The sequence below is a fragment of the Lissotriton helveticus genome, chromosome 6 (genome assembly GCF_964261635.1).
Source record: "Lissotriton helveticus chromosome 6, aLisHel1.1, whole genome shotgun sequence".
NCBI lineage: Eukaryota > Metazoa > Chordata > Amphibia > Caudata > Salamandridae > Lissotriton > Lissotriton helveticus.
In genome coordinates, this window is record NC_136067.1 from 469,249,157 (window position 1) to 469,262,707 (window position 13,551).

The window sequence follows — 13,551 nt, forward strand, 5'->3', positions numbered from 1 at the left end:
CCCTTTCTGCTTCTGCAGCATTGATGCACTTTTGAGCCTTCACTGCCTCATCCCACTGCTTCATGTACTCATTTAGCTCTTGAAAGGATTTTCGTCCAGATCCCCTCAGATCCATTGGCCATCTAGGGCCCCCAGGATCTCCTCCTGGGTCCCCTGCTGTGTGCATCGGGGTGCTCCACTCTCTGGGTATCGGCATCTGACTTGGGGAATTAGTGGTATCGTTCCTCCTTGCCTGCTCTGCTCTTTCTCTGTCTTTCCGTTTCCGTTCTTCCCCTTTTGCTCTCTCTTGGTCATATATCGATATTATAGGACCTATGGTAACAGGTACCTGTAGTGCATCTGGTAATGGGTAGGATGTGGCGCTTTCCGTTTCCGGCGCTCTTTGTACCACAAACCTACCGACTACCTGTTGCACCTGACTAGGCTGGAGCAACTCTTTCTTTGGCTCAGGATCCCACTCTGAACTGGGAAGCGGTCTATGCTCTCCTGCATTGCCCCCCTTTTCTCTTTCAGTATTCTCGACCTCTCCCCCTGCTCTATTATACGGGGGTGGCCTGTCTGTCAGTAATCTGTTTATCAGGCTGTCCTCTGTTTCGCTCTCATCATCCTCTTCTAGGGGGCTTTTATTTACTGGCGCCTCTAACACTGGGTACAGTTTATTTATTTCCAAATTATGCACTCTCCATCTTTTAGCATCCGCATCCCACCTGGCATCCTGTACTGCCCTTACCGAGCGTTTCACCCTTTCTTGTCGTCTGTTCATATTCCTTTCATGCGCTGCCCTAAGCCATGCTTCAAGGGCTTCAAACTGGGTTGGTCTAGGCAAGGGTCTCTTTGAGGTCATGACTGATTTCAATCGATGTAACACCTCTAATCTGAACGTCCCGTACTTCGGGAACGTCAGTTCCTCGTTTCCTTCAGTAATCTTACTCCACTCTGATATCCAAAGGATCGTATGCAACCCAACATTTACTGCCATATAACGAGCTGGCGTACCCTCCGGCGGGGCTTCTTCCCCTTCATACGATCCTCGCCTCTCTTTCTTAAACAGCGCTTTCAACCATTTAAAACACTTCATAATTATGCGCACAAAATCCAGCCTCGCTACTCTGTTTACTTCCTGATGACAATCCACCAATCCTGTCGCGGCTTTGCTAGCTTGGCCTATCACAGCGCGGTCTTTCTCCTGTCAGCCAATCACTGCGCGACACCACCTGACGTCTCTTTTCTCCGCTTCGCAGCAGCACCCCTCCTTTCTCAACTCGTCTCCCGGTTATGCATGCGTCCCATTCATACACTGAAAAATGACTACTTCCGACCAAGCGGTCACTTCTCTCGACTGTACGTCCACAGTCTATCTGTAATTGTCAACACAACTGACGAGATGTCTATCGTCTCTCTGATAGGTTACTTACACACACAGTAACTTCCGACCAGCGTCCGTTACTCACGCACTCACTCTTACGTTCCCCCTATCTCGGTCTCTCGGGTGATCAATGGTACCTCATGACCCCCTTCACACTAGTTGACAATTACTCTGGGTGTCCGATACACCCGAACCACTTAAGCTCTCCTTGAACTTAAGATTTCCACCGGTTGCGCGCGCTCACAACCTGTTCCACAGTCACTCTACAAACATTCAACTCCGCCAGACATTACAACATAGATACAATACAAAAACACCGCAATCTAACACGCATAACCCTTTATACTCACTCTCAACCGATACTGCTGCTTTTTCTGTCTCACGTCATCCGGATCTTCATCTGCGGGCTGTTCTTCCGATCATCGATTTCTAGGGGCCTTGGGGTAAGCTAACCTGGCCTAGGTCACCGTCCTCAAGAAGGCAACCATCCTCTATAGCTACCAACTGAAAGGGCGAGAGTTTGATCGATAACTTATCTCTATTGATCCAAACCTCGATCTGGTCGACTGAACCTTTATTGCCTGTCTTGGAAGGAAACAGTACACCTATCTGCAAATTAGTTCACCCAAGAAAGGACTCTGCTCTCAAAGATCACGGACAACTTCTAGGTTTCAAAAGTTTATTGTAAAGATATAATGAGCTGCAAATACAAGCATCTCAGAATGAGATTCACGAGATACACAGGTCCAATTACATACATGTGCTCTCGAAAAGCCCTCAGACGAGCAACAGAAATCACTAACACAAGTTCTAAAAATAGCAAAGCTATCAGCATAGACGCATATCTCTCCTTCATTTAGGTTGGAGGAAAACAAACACAGGTTAGGCGTCCCTACCCTGTTCTAGATGGTATCCCTACTTAACCAAATCCCAACCTAACAAAGGTGTCAGCAATGAATGACCCCCAAGGGAAGTCACCCACTCTAAGTCTCTTGGTGAAAACCTAAAGTTCTCCAGTCATGACCCCTCACTGCCTACCCATCCGCTCTCTAAAGGGTCCTCAGGTCTCTGCTCTAACTCCACCCAGGGGTGCTGTCCCTAATACAAAATAGTCAACAACATTCGAGACGCCCCTTGCGAAACGCCTCTCACGTGGTGCAACTTCAGGCTTTTTCCATGATGCTTTGTATTGGGCCTCAGACGTTAGAGTTGACCTTGCTTCTCAGTCTCTTCTCCGGCCCGCTGATACCCCTTAAACATTCCAGAACCCTCCTCCATGTCTGGGCCGTCTACTGAACAGGCCTCTATTCATTCACTTATAATTGGATCCCCCCTTTCCTGTTGCAGACAGATATCTGCCGCCAAGAACCCAACTCTCATAGACTTCTAAAAAGGCTTGCAACATTTCTCAGCCCAGACATGTACGTGTAAATCAATGCTAAAACATTTCAGGCCTACAATATTTCACATTATGATTATAGCATTCTATTTCTTCATTTAATTAAAGCATGCTAAAACTCTTATTCTATTATTTGGAAAACATTACTCTAAATCATGGCCCATTAATGCAATGACCAAAAACGTTAAACAATCTGTGTCGTGAAAAGAAACACCTTCCCTTTTAGCTCCAGCTCTGGCCCTGAGGCCTACCACGTTCTGCGTTTTACCACAGACCATCTTATATGTTAACAGCTACACGACATAGATTCAAAATAATCACGTCTAATAAAATCATATAATGTCACACATTTCTGTATTAATTCCACTTCTACTTAAATCTCTATATTAGCTATACATTTAGAATATAATTTCAAATACTATTAGCACTCATGGCATTTCTCTTCATGAATTATGCTCTCTATAGGTAAATGTGATGTACTCATATATTTATATCAGTTTGCGCTCTCTCAAGAGCGCAACAGCTCTCTGAGTTCTTGAAGCACTTTTTCGTTTTGCTCCTAAATTGGACCACGAGCCTGCCAGGAAGATGCTACTTCTTTATAAGTCTAAATGTATTTTGATGGGTGTTTATGGAGCAGGAGTATGGGGCTTTTCAAACTCATTCAACAGGTCGTAAATGATTTCCTCTGGAGACTCCTTGGTGTTTCCCCAAGCACTCCAACGTGCATCTGTCATGTTGAGGTCGGGGTGACTTATACAGAGGACAACATAAACCTGACCCCCCTAATGGGTTATGGAATGGCAAACACCAGAGGCCGGCCTTATAAGACTTGTTTTAAAAGATGTTATGGCTCTGGATAACATGATTATAGTACCCTGGTTTGCTTATGCAACGGACTCATTTGTGAAAATTGGAATTTCATAGCATTTTTCAAAATGTCTGGACAATTGATTTAAAAAAGGTCATATTAAAGCCTAAGCGATTGCAATCAGTGGTAAACTACTTTTCTCTGGTCCCCACATACAATTTGGAATTTTAGCTAACATTTACCCAAAAGTTGCAATATAGATCATATTTAACTCACCAGCGTCTTGGCACTTTACATTTTATAGTAACTTTTACCCAGCAAGGAACGTGGGGGCATATTATCAAGGGGGTTTATCTCCACTTTTTTGGCTTTAAAAGCCAATAAATCGGAGATAAAATTATCTCCCTATTACCTAGCTGTCGCTAACACCAGTTAGCGACAGCTAGTAGGAGATAGCGACCATCTTGGGCCCCACTTTGCATGTCAGTGATATTTATCACTAATGACATGCAAAGTGGGCGTGCCAAGATATTAGCTACTGGAAACAGTCGCTAACATCGCTATCTCCTATTACCAACTTATGGAGATATTCGCGCTAAGCGCGAATATCTCCAAAAGCTAACACCTGCCCTGAGCAGTTCTTAGCCATGTTATCCAATGGGAGGTGGATAACATGGCTAAGAGCATTAGCTCGATAATGCATGAATATCGCTGACTATTCAGCGATATTCATGCATTGCGGCCGATTTTTATCGCATTTGCGATAAACCTTGGTAATACCAAGGTTTATTTGCGATAAAAATCGCCGCAGCTCAGCGGTAAATTTTTGTCTCTAACCAAGCAGTAGCGATAATTATCGCTATTGCTTGGTAATATGCCCCGTGGTTCTCATCTCTTCCAATTTGTCCCTGTGAATATCATTTTCACCAAAACACTGCTTACCATATGCTATTTTGCACAAAAACAATCTTCTGAGGCATTTTCTGCTTTCTATTTATGCTGCGGAATGCAACACACATGGAAAGAGGGAAAAACAGGGGGAAATATTCTCCTATGAGAAAGAAATATTTCTCCTTGTTAAACCTCAACTAGTGAGGCATAGCATTGTGACACATTCCCAGGTCTACCACTAATTGTAAATCTGGGAATGGGACAAAATCAATAGGTGGATACGGGGAAGTACCCACTCTCCACCCATGGAACATCTCCCTGGGGCAGAGTATCACAATGCAGCGATGTGCGCTACGTTGCGTTACTCTAGATTTATCAGGCCACTCAAGGTGGCAATGCGTGGTTTGATGAGTCTTACTAAGAAGTTGCTTCACCCTTGCGCCCCATTGCAAGGGCAATGCAACTTCTTGATGAATCTGTACCTCAATGTATAAGAACACAGGGGCATATTACCAACGATTAGCGATATTTATCACTAACTAGGCTTAGCAACAAATTTTTTATCGCTAAGCATCGCCGGAAACTATCACTGAGATAACGTGCTATTAGCAACGTTTATCTCCAAAGCGATACATTTTCCGGCGATAGCGTGAATATCGCTGAGAATATAGCGATATTCACGCATTAGCGACAAAATGCTCTTAGCCATGTTATCCACCTCCCATTGGATAACATGGCTAAGAACTGGTCAGAGCAGGCGTTAGCTTTTGGCGATAGCGGGAATATTTCCATCGCAACGCCTGCCTTGCTAATAGGCGATAGCGACGTTAGCGACTGCTTTCAGTCGCTAACAGGTTGGGTACGCCCACTTTGCGTGTCATTAGCAATAAATATCGCTGACATGCAAAGTGGGACCCAAACCGCTCGCTATCGCCTAAAGTTAGCGACAGCTTGCTAATAGAGCGATAGAATTATTGCCGCTTAGTGGCCGAAAACAGCTGCTAAAGCGCCGATAATTGCCTATCGCCCTGCTTGGTAATATGCCCCACAGTTTTAAGTTATAATTGCTGTAAGGTTTTTAATTGTTATAGAATGCTTTTAGAATTTGTTATGTACATTTGTTGACCACTCTATCAATTTGCAATTTAACCGTTGCAATGGAAATTTTTACTGATAGTTACTGAATTTTTATTGTATTGTAGTATATGATGCATTGTTTATATTATGCCGTGCTAAACTTTTATGAAGATTTGTCTAATAATTTAAATTGACTGGCTGACTGACACTATAGTATACAATATAGTACTTACAATACTATATAATATAAGATAAATAAGAAGATCTGTATTTTAAGATTTCTTGAAAATATGCACTTGAATTCCTGAAGGTTAAAATCTGCTTCCTGTTCATTTCTCGTCAAGGGGGGTTTAGACAATGAAATGTCTGATCACTGCACGCATTGGTCTCCAATGGATTCAATAAAGCATTAATCCTTGCCTTTCTGACTTCTCGCCATGGGCGGTGTTTGTGTACTCCTGCAATTCATGCTCACGCTCTTCTGTACATATTGATTGATTGCATTGAGAACGCTTTTCTGTACATATTGATTGCATTGAGAACACAGGAAAATGTACAAGAGTGGAGAGCTATATTCATTGCGCAGTACTTATCCACATTATTAAAAGCGATGCCGTTGAAACTAGGCATTGCAGAACAAAAAAATGTAAAGGAAATATTTTAAAATCAATTACAAGTGTATCAGAGGAACCACATTTTAAATCATATGGGAATCATTTAAAAAGAAAGCATGAGATTAGATTTGGCATTGAGTCAGCGAAAAAAAGCTGAAAAGGAGTAAAACGTGAAAGTCCTAGATGCAGAGATGGATTCACATATGTAGTGATAATATAATGTGCGCATCTCAAAAGCCATGCATCACAATGTGCTTTACGGTGGCTGCGGAACGAAAGTAATAGAAACAAATTATACTAACAGATTTAAATAAAGGCGAACCTCGTAATATTACAATTAACACTAGCGTTGAAAAACACGTTGTAGTTACACGGCATGTGCAGAGTTAACTGTTTCTTACCATATCCAATTGGTAAGACAATCTTCCATGTGCAGTCTAAATTACTGCGATAATTCCCAGGAAATCCAGGCGTTAGTATCACACCAGTCATGCTTGTCAGTGTACCACCACACTTTGCTATAAAGGAAAAATATAACTTCATTAAAAAAAAAAAACATTTTTTTATTAATCAACCAAACTGTTCGACATACAACCTTTATGTTTACATGCGGTATTTGAATAATTGTCTTCACTGACATAGCTTGTTGAACACTGCAGAAATAGCTATATCATTTGTCATTTTAGAGTAAAAATGCACAATCGTTATCAGATGTACCCAAAGTGCAGACCAGTTGTAGTTCAATTTCATAAAATGCTGTGATTACGTTTTTTATGACAATTGTACTAATAACCCGGTACAAAATTATTTTTAGAATTTGCATAGAATTTTATGTTTTAATTCATCGCTGCTCTTATATTACCAGAAATTCTAAGTAATTGTAAGCAATGTTCTTCCATCTAATGGGCTATTTGATTGCCCTAGGCATATCACAATTTGCAGGTACCATTTATATTTTTTGCTCCTATGTTCGGTTTCTACGAAATATTGTTTCACATGAATACATTACACATCATAAAACTTGTTATGATAAATATATCACATGTAAATGGATTTGAGTACAAACACACTTATGCAATACATCTGCCTTTCAACTTTGGCCTCCAAATTATAATTGAGCTATTTCCCCATTTCGCAGTGGATCATCATGGTGCAAGTTAGGAAAGACATGTCATTCCCACATCCTGGAATTAAAGCTAACTTTGTATGAAGGTGGCTTTGCTGGTGTGCTTCCAGTTCCCCAGGATGGTTTTCACTGCAGCCGTCAGCAGAACGTCGACTAGATCACTTACTTCTTTGGATTGAAGCTGTGTTTCTAGGAAGGCGGTGGCAATCCCTGCTAGACCTCGTTGTGTCTGGCAACCCGTGATTGTGTCTATGAGGTATATACTTTGCTCCAGAATGCTTTAACTTTGGGGCATTCGTATATCATGTGGGCTAGATCTCCCCTTGCTTTATGGCAGTTCCAGCAGGTGCTACTACCGCTTGCCCCCACTGTTTCTAGTCTCGTAGGTGTCCAGTGTAGTCTGTGTAGTATCCAGTATTTTGTTTGTGCCAACTGCGGTGTGATTTTGTTTTTGGACGCCGATGTCCATAATCTGGCCCTCTTCTCTTCGTTTAGCGGTCTCTGTATGGTCTCTTCCCAGAAGGCTATTGTTTTGTTGTTAAGAGCTGTGGTGCGTGGTGTGATTAATTTGTAGATCTGCGCTGTTTGGTGGCCTGTCTTGTTTAGGTTCTGTGCATGCTACAAAGTTCAACTGGGTAACATTCCTTCGAGGGGCAAACAACATTACCGCCAAACACAAGGCGGCAAACCACACAGCCAAAGAGGACATGTGGGAAGCCCTCGATGCCTATCTGAAGCAGTGACCCGCAACCCCCCCCCTCTCTCTCTTCTCTTTTCTTTTCTCTCTCTCTGGCTCCACCAGTCCAAAAGTACACATTGTAAGAGCCGCCCAAAGTAAGACAACTGTTTGTTTTTGTATATGTAAAATTTATTTTCAATAAAATATTTTGAACTAAAAAAAATTTTTTTTTAAAAACAAAAAACCTAACTTTGTATTAGCAAACCCAAGTGGACAAGTGGAGGAATACGGCATAAGTATCCCCCACTCACCCCTAAGAGGGAGATTATTTGTGTTTGCATAAACAGCAAAGCTTCTTGTTTTGGCCCATTTCATCCACTTGGCTAGAAAGAGACTCTTAGTGCTAGAGTGGACTTCCACACCCAGGCCTCTTACTAACTAGAAACACAAGGTCTGCAAACCTGCACTCACTGCAGCAGAGATAAGAGAGAAGAGAAGGTAGGAACTCATCATAGTAAAAACCAAAACTTGTATCTATAAGCCCATTTAAAGGATGTAGACAACCCGTCAGATGTTAGAACATCATAGCTAGAGGAGTGCCTCACGATTCTGAAGGGGATCAGATTGAAGCCTGCATCAGAAAACTATTTTTGTACATCATACTGGACTTCAAAGAGAAGGGAATTATACTTGACCGCACACACACAGTGAACTCACTCTCTCACTGAATCAACAAACCACTAGACATGTGTCCACAATTTTCAGCAAAAAGAATCCATCACGAAGGCAGCAAGGCCACCAGTGAGACCACATTTGAGGAGGAGAATTTTAGCCAGTGACTGAGTTCCTGAGCTGCACAGGTATGAGGTGGTTGGGGCATGCCTTTAGACATATGCCTATTGGACTGGTCTCTACATCAAGTGCACTGAAGCTAGAAACATTATAGGTATGCAGATCTGTCAGATGAATCTGGGCCCCGGAGTCACTGTCTACATACAGCAGGCCACAATCTCTGGAACATACAGAGGGCAGATAGTCCAATGCAAAAAGTGTGTAATATAAATTACTGTGTGAAGATTGCATCTGAGCGGGAAGGGTGCTATCGCAAATGCGAGGCCATACTCGCTTATGCCCCCCCATCTTGAGGGATGAGAATAGATGTCCTTGGCCTTACTACTTTCAGTCGATGCTGAGAGAGCATTTGCCAGGATACATTGACCATTCCTTATAAATGCACTGGAGGTTTCTTGTTTTAACTAGGGCTGGCAAAATTGAAATTACATTGGTGTCATTTGAAAAATGCTGGGAATTTTGCATTATACTTGTTCTGAAATGCCTCAAATTATGCTATTACACCTCTTCACATCGTTACACTCTATTAGTTATAAAAATGTATCATGAACCACCGTAAACATTTTCAATTAACAATATAATGTGAGCGGAGGTTTTTCATGGTGCTTTTTAAAAAAAAAAAATTCTTCATGCTAAAACTTTTATTTAACATTTTGTGCTAAAATATAGTACAAAATGAGAAATTTGCAATAAGCATAATTTTGCTGAATTTTTGCGTAATTATGTGAAAGCATATTGCATGAATTTCATACAGCCTTATTTTTGCCAAAGCATGGGTCCTCTTTGCCTTGTATTGGGAATGTCTTGCACATGGAGTGAGAGTTCTAGAGAACCCTGAAATGTGCATGTTGGCAGAAGACATGCTAGTTGCCTTAAAATACCTGGTCACCTCATTGCCACCACTTCTGCAGGAACAAATGAGGTTCAGCCTGGCCTGTCGGTTCAGAATTAACTTGCAGAATTCACTGATTCTGAACTTGTCTGACACCATAGAGCAGAAAATCTTCTTGCAGATGAGGTTTCCACTGAACTGGAGTGATGGCATATTTCTTGTCTAGAAGTGAAAATATTCCCCTTCCTGGAGAAAAGAGCACATGAAAACTATAGCAAGCTTATTCGCCCCCTAAAGATGGATCTCCATGAATGGCACATGGGAGGCCTGTCTTGGCCAGCAGATATGCAGCTGTCAAAATATTTGTTATAGGGTGCAGAGCCTGCCTGTTCAGCCTCAAAGGCACTCCGGAGGAATTTTAATGAGTAATCAATACCTTTAAGTGGGACAGGAAGAAACCCACACCAGCTCTATAATGTTTTACGCATTGGAAGAGGGGGAATCAGACCCACATATACTTAACTACTAGCATGCAGTACAGCTGTAATTTATGGTCGAATGGAACAGGGCAGAAAATGAAAAGTATTGATGTTTCACAACCAACTAACAACCACATCTGGAAAGCAACTCGGTTGGCAGAAAAAGCACAAATTGTAATAGTTATATTCCTTCCCTATTGCCAGGTTCTCGCTAGCTTCATGTGATGCAGGAATGATTAGTAAGGGTCTCTCAACCTGTTCCTTATCACTGCACACACCACTTATTGGTAATCCAGACTACGCCCTGCTATGGACCGGGATCAATATGCAGCCTTGCAGGAGGCAAAAGGGTGGTGGGACTTTTAAGACGCTGAGGGCCCCAAAACGTCGACCAAATTTAGATAGACTTTGAGGTGCCTGAGCTCGAAACAATAAGTTATCTGGAGATGAGGCACTGGGTGGCTCACAGAGAGCTGAAGGAGAAGGCAAGCAGACAGCTGACCTCATTTGAAAAATGTCTAATCACTAAGACTGAAGGCTGACGATGAACACATTCAGGCTGAGCTCCATCAGTCCCCCCTGGCAGATCCTCATCCTTGTTTGACCTCAGAACAGAGGAGCTGGAACTATTAGTATTAAGTGAAACACTGACTCGGGCAAATATCTAGATCATTCAATAAAGAAATATTGACTAAGATATCTACTTAGTTGTACTTAACATCCAAGAAAGTGCACACCTAGAGTAGATCCAGGAGTGAAGAGTGCCAGAGAGGGTGTGGAGCGACCTACTCCTTTCTGCATTTACTGGTAGGAACTCCTAAACTATACATATATAAACATAGAGAAAGATGTAATGTTCAACATTACATTCATCAGGCTTCCAATCCACAATATTTTTATCAAACAGCAGACAGGCTCGCATATCCACTTAATCAAACTACTGCTGTGCACAGCAAAACAGGTGTTCTTGGGACTCTGAGGCAGGGAGGACATGCTCAGTCAGAGGGTCTGACTATATCAGATTTGGGAAATGGTAAGGAAGAAGAAGATATGTATAACACTCTAAGCCCTTTAGTACTCATAGTACAGCCTGTGGGCTGCCAGCGGCCCAGCAGGTCTTCTCATTGGCGGCCCGCGGACTTTACCTTGCTGTTTCTACATTTCCAGTAAGGCCGGCAGTAAACACAGAAGATGGCCACAGGTGCATACTCAGTGAATATGTATTAAATACGTATTCACTACCTATGCTCCTGCGGCCATCTTCTATGTGTTTACTGCTCACCTCTGTGACGTCACACATGGCACCGGAAAGCTTCCCAAAAGGCCCTTTAAAAGTCAGCTGTAAGCGCTTTCACAGCTGACTTTAAAAGGGCCTTTTGGGAACTTTCCTGTTTCGTATTGCCGACGACATCCTCTTCTCCCGCAGCAGGTTCATCTTTGAGTCACTATCCCTGAACATTAGATGAAAGCACATTCAGAATTTGGACAATTGCGCGTGGAGAGAGACAGAGACAGATACACAGAGAAAGAGACACAGAGAAAGAGACACAGAGAGACAGACAGAGACAGACAGAAACAGTTAGACAGAGACAGATTGCTAGATAGGGATAGATAGATACAGAGATAGATATTGATAGATAGAGATAGATAGATAGATAGATAGATAGATAGATAGATAGATAGATAGATAGATAGATAGATAGATAGATAGATAGATAGATAGATAGATAGATAGAGATACATAGATAGATATAGATATATAGAGATAGATAAAGATAGAGAGAGAGATATAGAAAGATAGAGAGCTAGAGGGAGAGATAGATAGAAAGAGATAGATAGATAGATAGAGATAAATATATATAGATAGATAGATAGATAGATAGATAGATAGATAGATAAGATAGATAGATAGATAGATAGATAGATAGATAGATAGATAGATAGATAGATAGATAGATAGATAGATAGATAGATAGATAGATAGATAGATAGATAGATAGATAGATAGATAGATAGATAGATAGATAGATAGATAGATAGATAGATAGATAGAAAAATGGTAGAGATATATAGATAGAGATAGATGGGCAGGTAGAGATGGATGGAGATAAATAGATTGATAGAGATAGATAGACAGACAGACAGACAGACAGACAGACAGACAAACAGACAGACAGACAGACAGACAGACAGACAGACAGACAGATAGATAGATAGATAGATAGATAGATAGATAGATAGATAGATAGATAGATAGATAGATAGATAGATAGATAGATAGATAGATAGATAGATAGATAGATAGATAGATAGATAGATAGATAGATAGATAGATGTGTGTACGCTGAGCCTGGTGGCTCAGCGGACGAATTTATGATGTCAGACCGCAGACAAACATCCCGCATACCATCATCCCACAAATATAATACCGTAAGTACTATTAGTCCGCAAAATAAGAGAACGAAAACTTTTAAAACAAATATTTCTTCAGCACACATGCCATTACAACGAAAATGCATGCATATTAAAGATATACTCGTTGTAAAAGTTCTAAAGGTAAGTAAGAGTACCCTTCCCTACCCTACCCTACACTACACTCTAATGTAGTACCCCTGCACCACCCACCCTTAACACACAGTCCTTTTCCAACATTTACACTACCCAGCACGACCCCCCAACACTACCATAAATCACTTTACTTCACTAAACAAACACTACAACACTACCTTAATACACTACCCCCAGCATGACCCTACAGAAACACTACAATACTACCCTAAACCACTACACCCCAGCATGACCCTACACTACACAAACACTACAACACAACCCTAAACCCTAAAACACTACACCCCAGCATGACCCTACACTACGCAAACACTACAACACTACCCTAAACCCTAACACACTACCCCCAGCATGACCCTGCACTACGCAAACACTACAACACTACCCTAAACCCTAAAACACTACCCCCAGCATGACCCTACACTACGCAAACACTACAACACTACCCTAAACCCTAACACACTACCCGCAGCATGACCCTACACTACCCTAAACCCTATACCACTTCCCCCACCACAACTCTACACTACACTAACACTACACTACACTACACAATCACTAACCCAGCACGACGAAAAATGTAACCCAAACCCACTTTCCTCTCTCGTGATAAATGCACATGCGTTTTGAAAAAATGCGGGATGATGGTATGCGAGGTCAATGACCTTGCGGGAAAATGGTATGCGGACTGAAAGTCCGCGGGATAAAAAATGCGGGATAATGGCTGCAAACCTCAGCGGACTAACGTGTCTGCTGCAGGGGCCTGTGTTCGATCTCATGGTGACAAGATTTTATTTTTTTTAACCTCTTCGATGCGCGTCGAATTCCCCCGCAGTGCGGGCAAATTTGATGCGTGC

The 13,551-nt window shown here is 41.9% G+C and overlaps 1 protein-coding gene across 1 annotated transcript in view; it reads right to left on the reverse strand.

Annotated features, from left to right (window-relative positions):
• Nucleotides 1-13,551, reverse strand: part of CSMD1 (CUB and Sushi multiple domains 1) — a 4,503,734-nt gene that overhangs the window by 1,117,789 nt on the left and 3,372,394 nt on the right. The window contains exon 40 of the mRNA XM_078647516.1: nt 6,560-6,676. Coding sequence (XP_078503642.1) covers nt 6,560-6,676 — 117 coding nt within the window. The remainder of the gene's footprint in view (nt 1-6,559; nt 6,677-13,551) is intronic.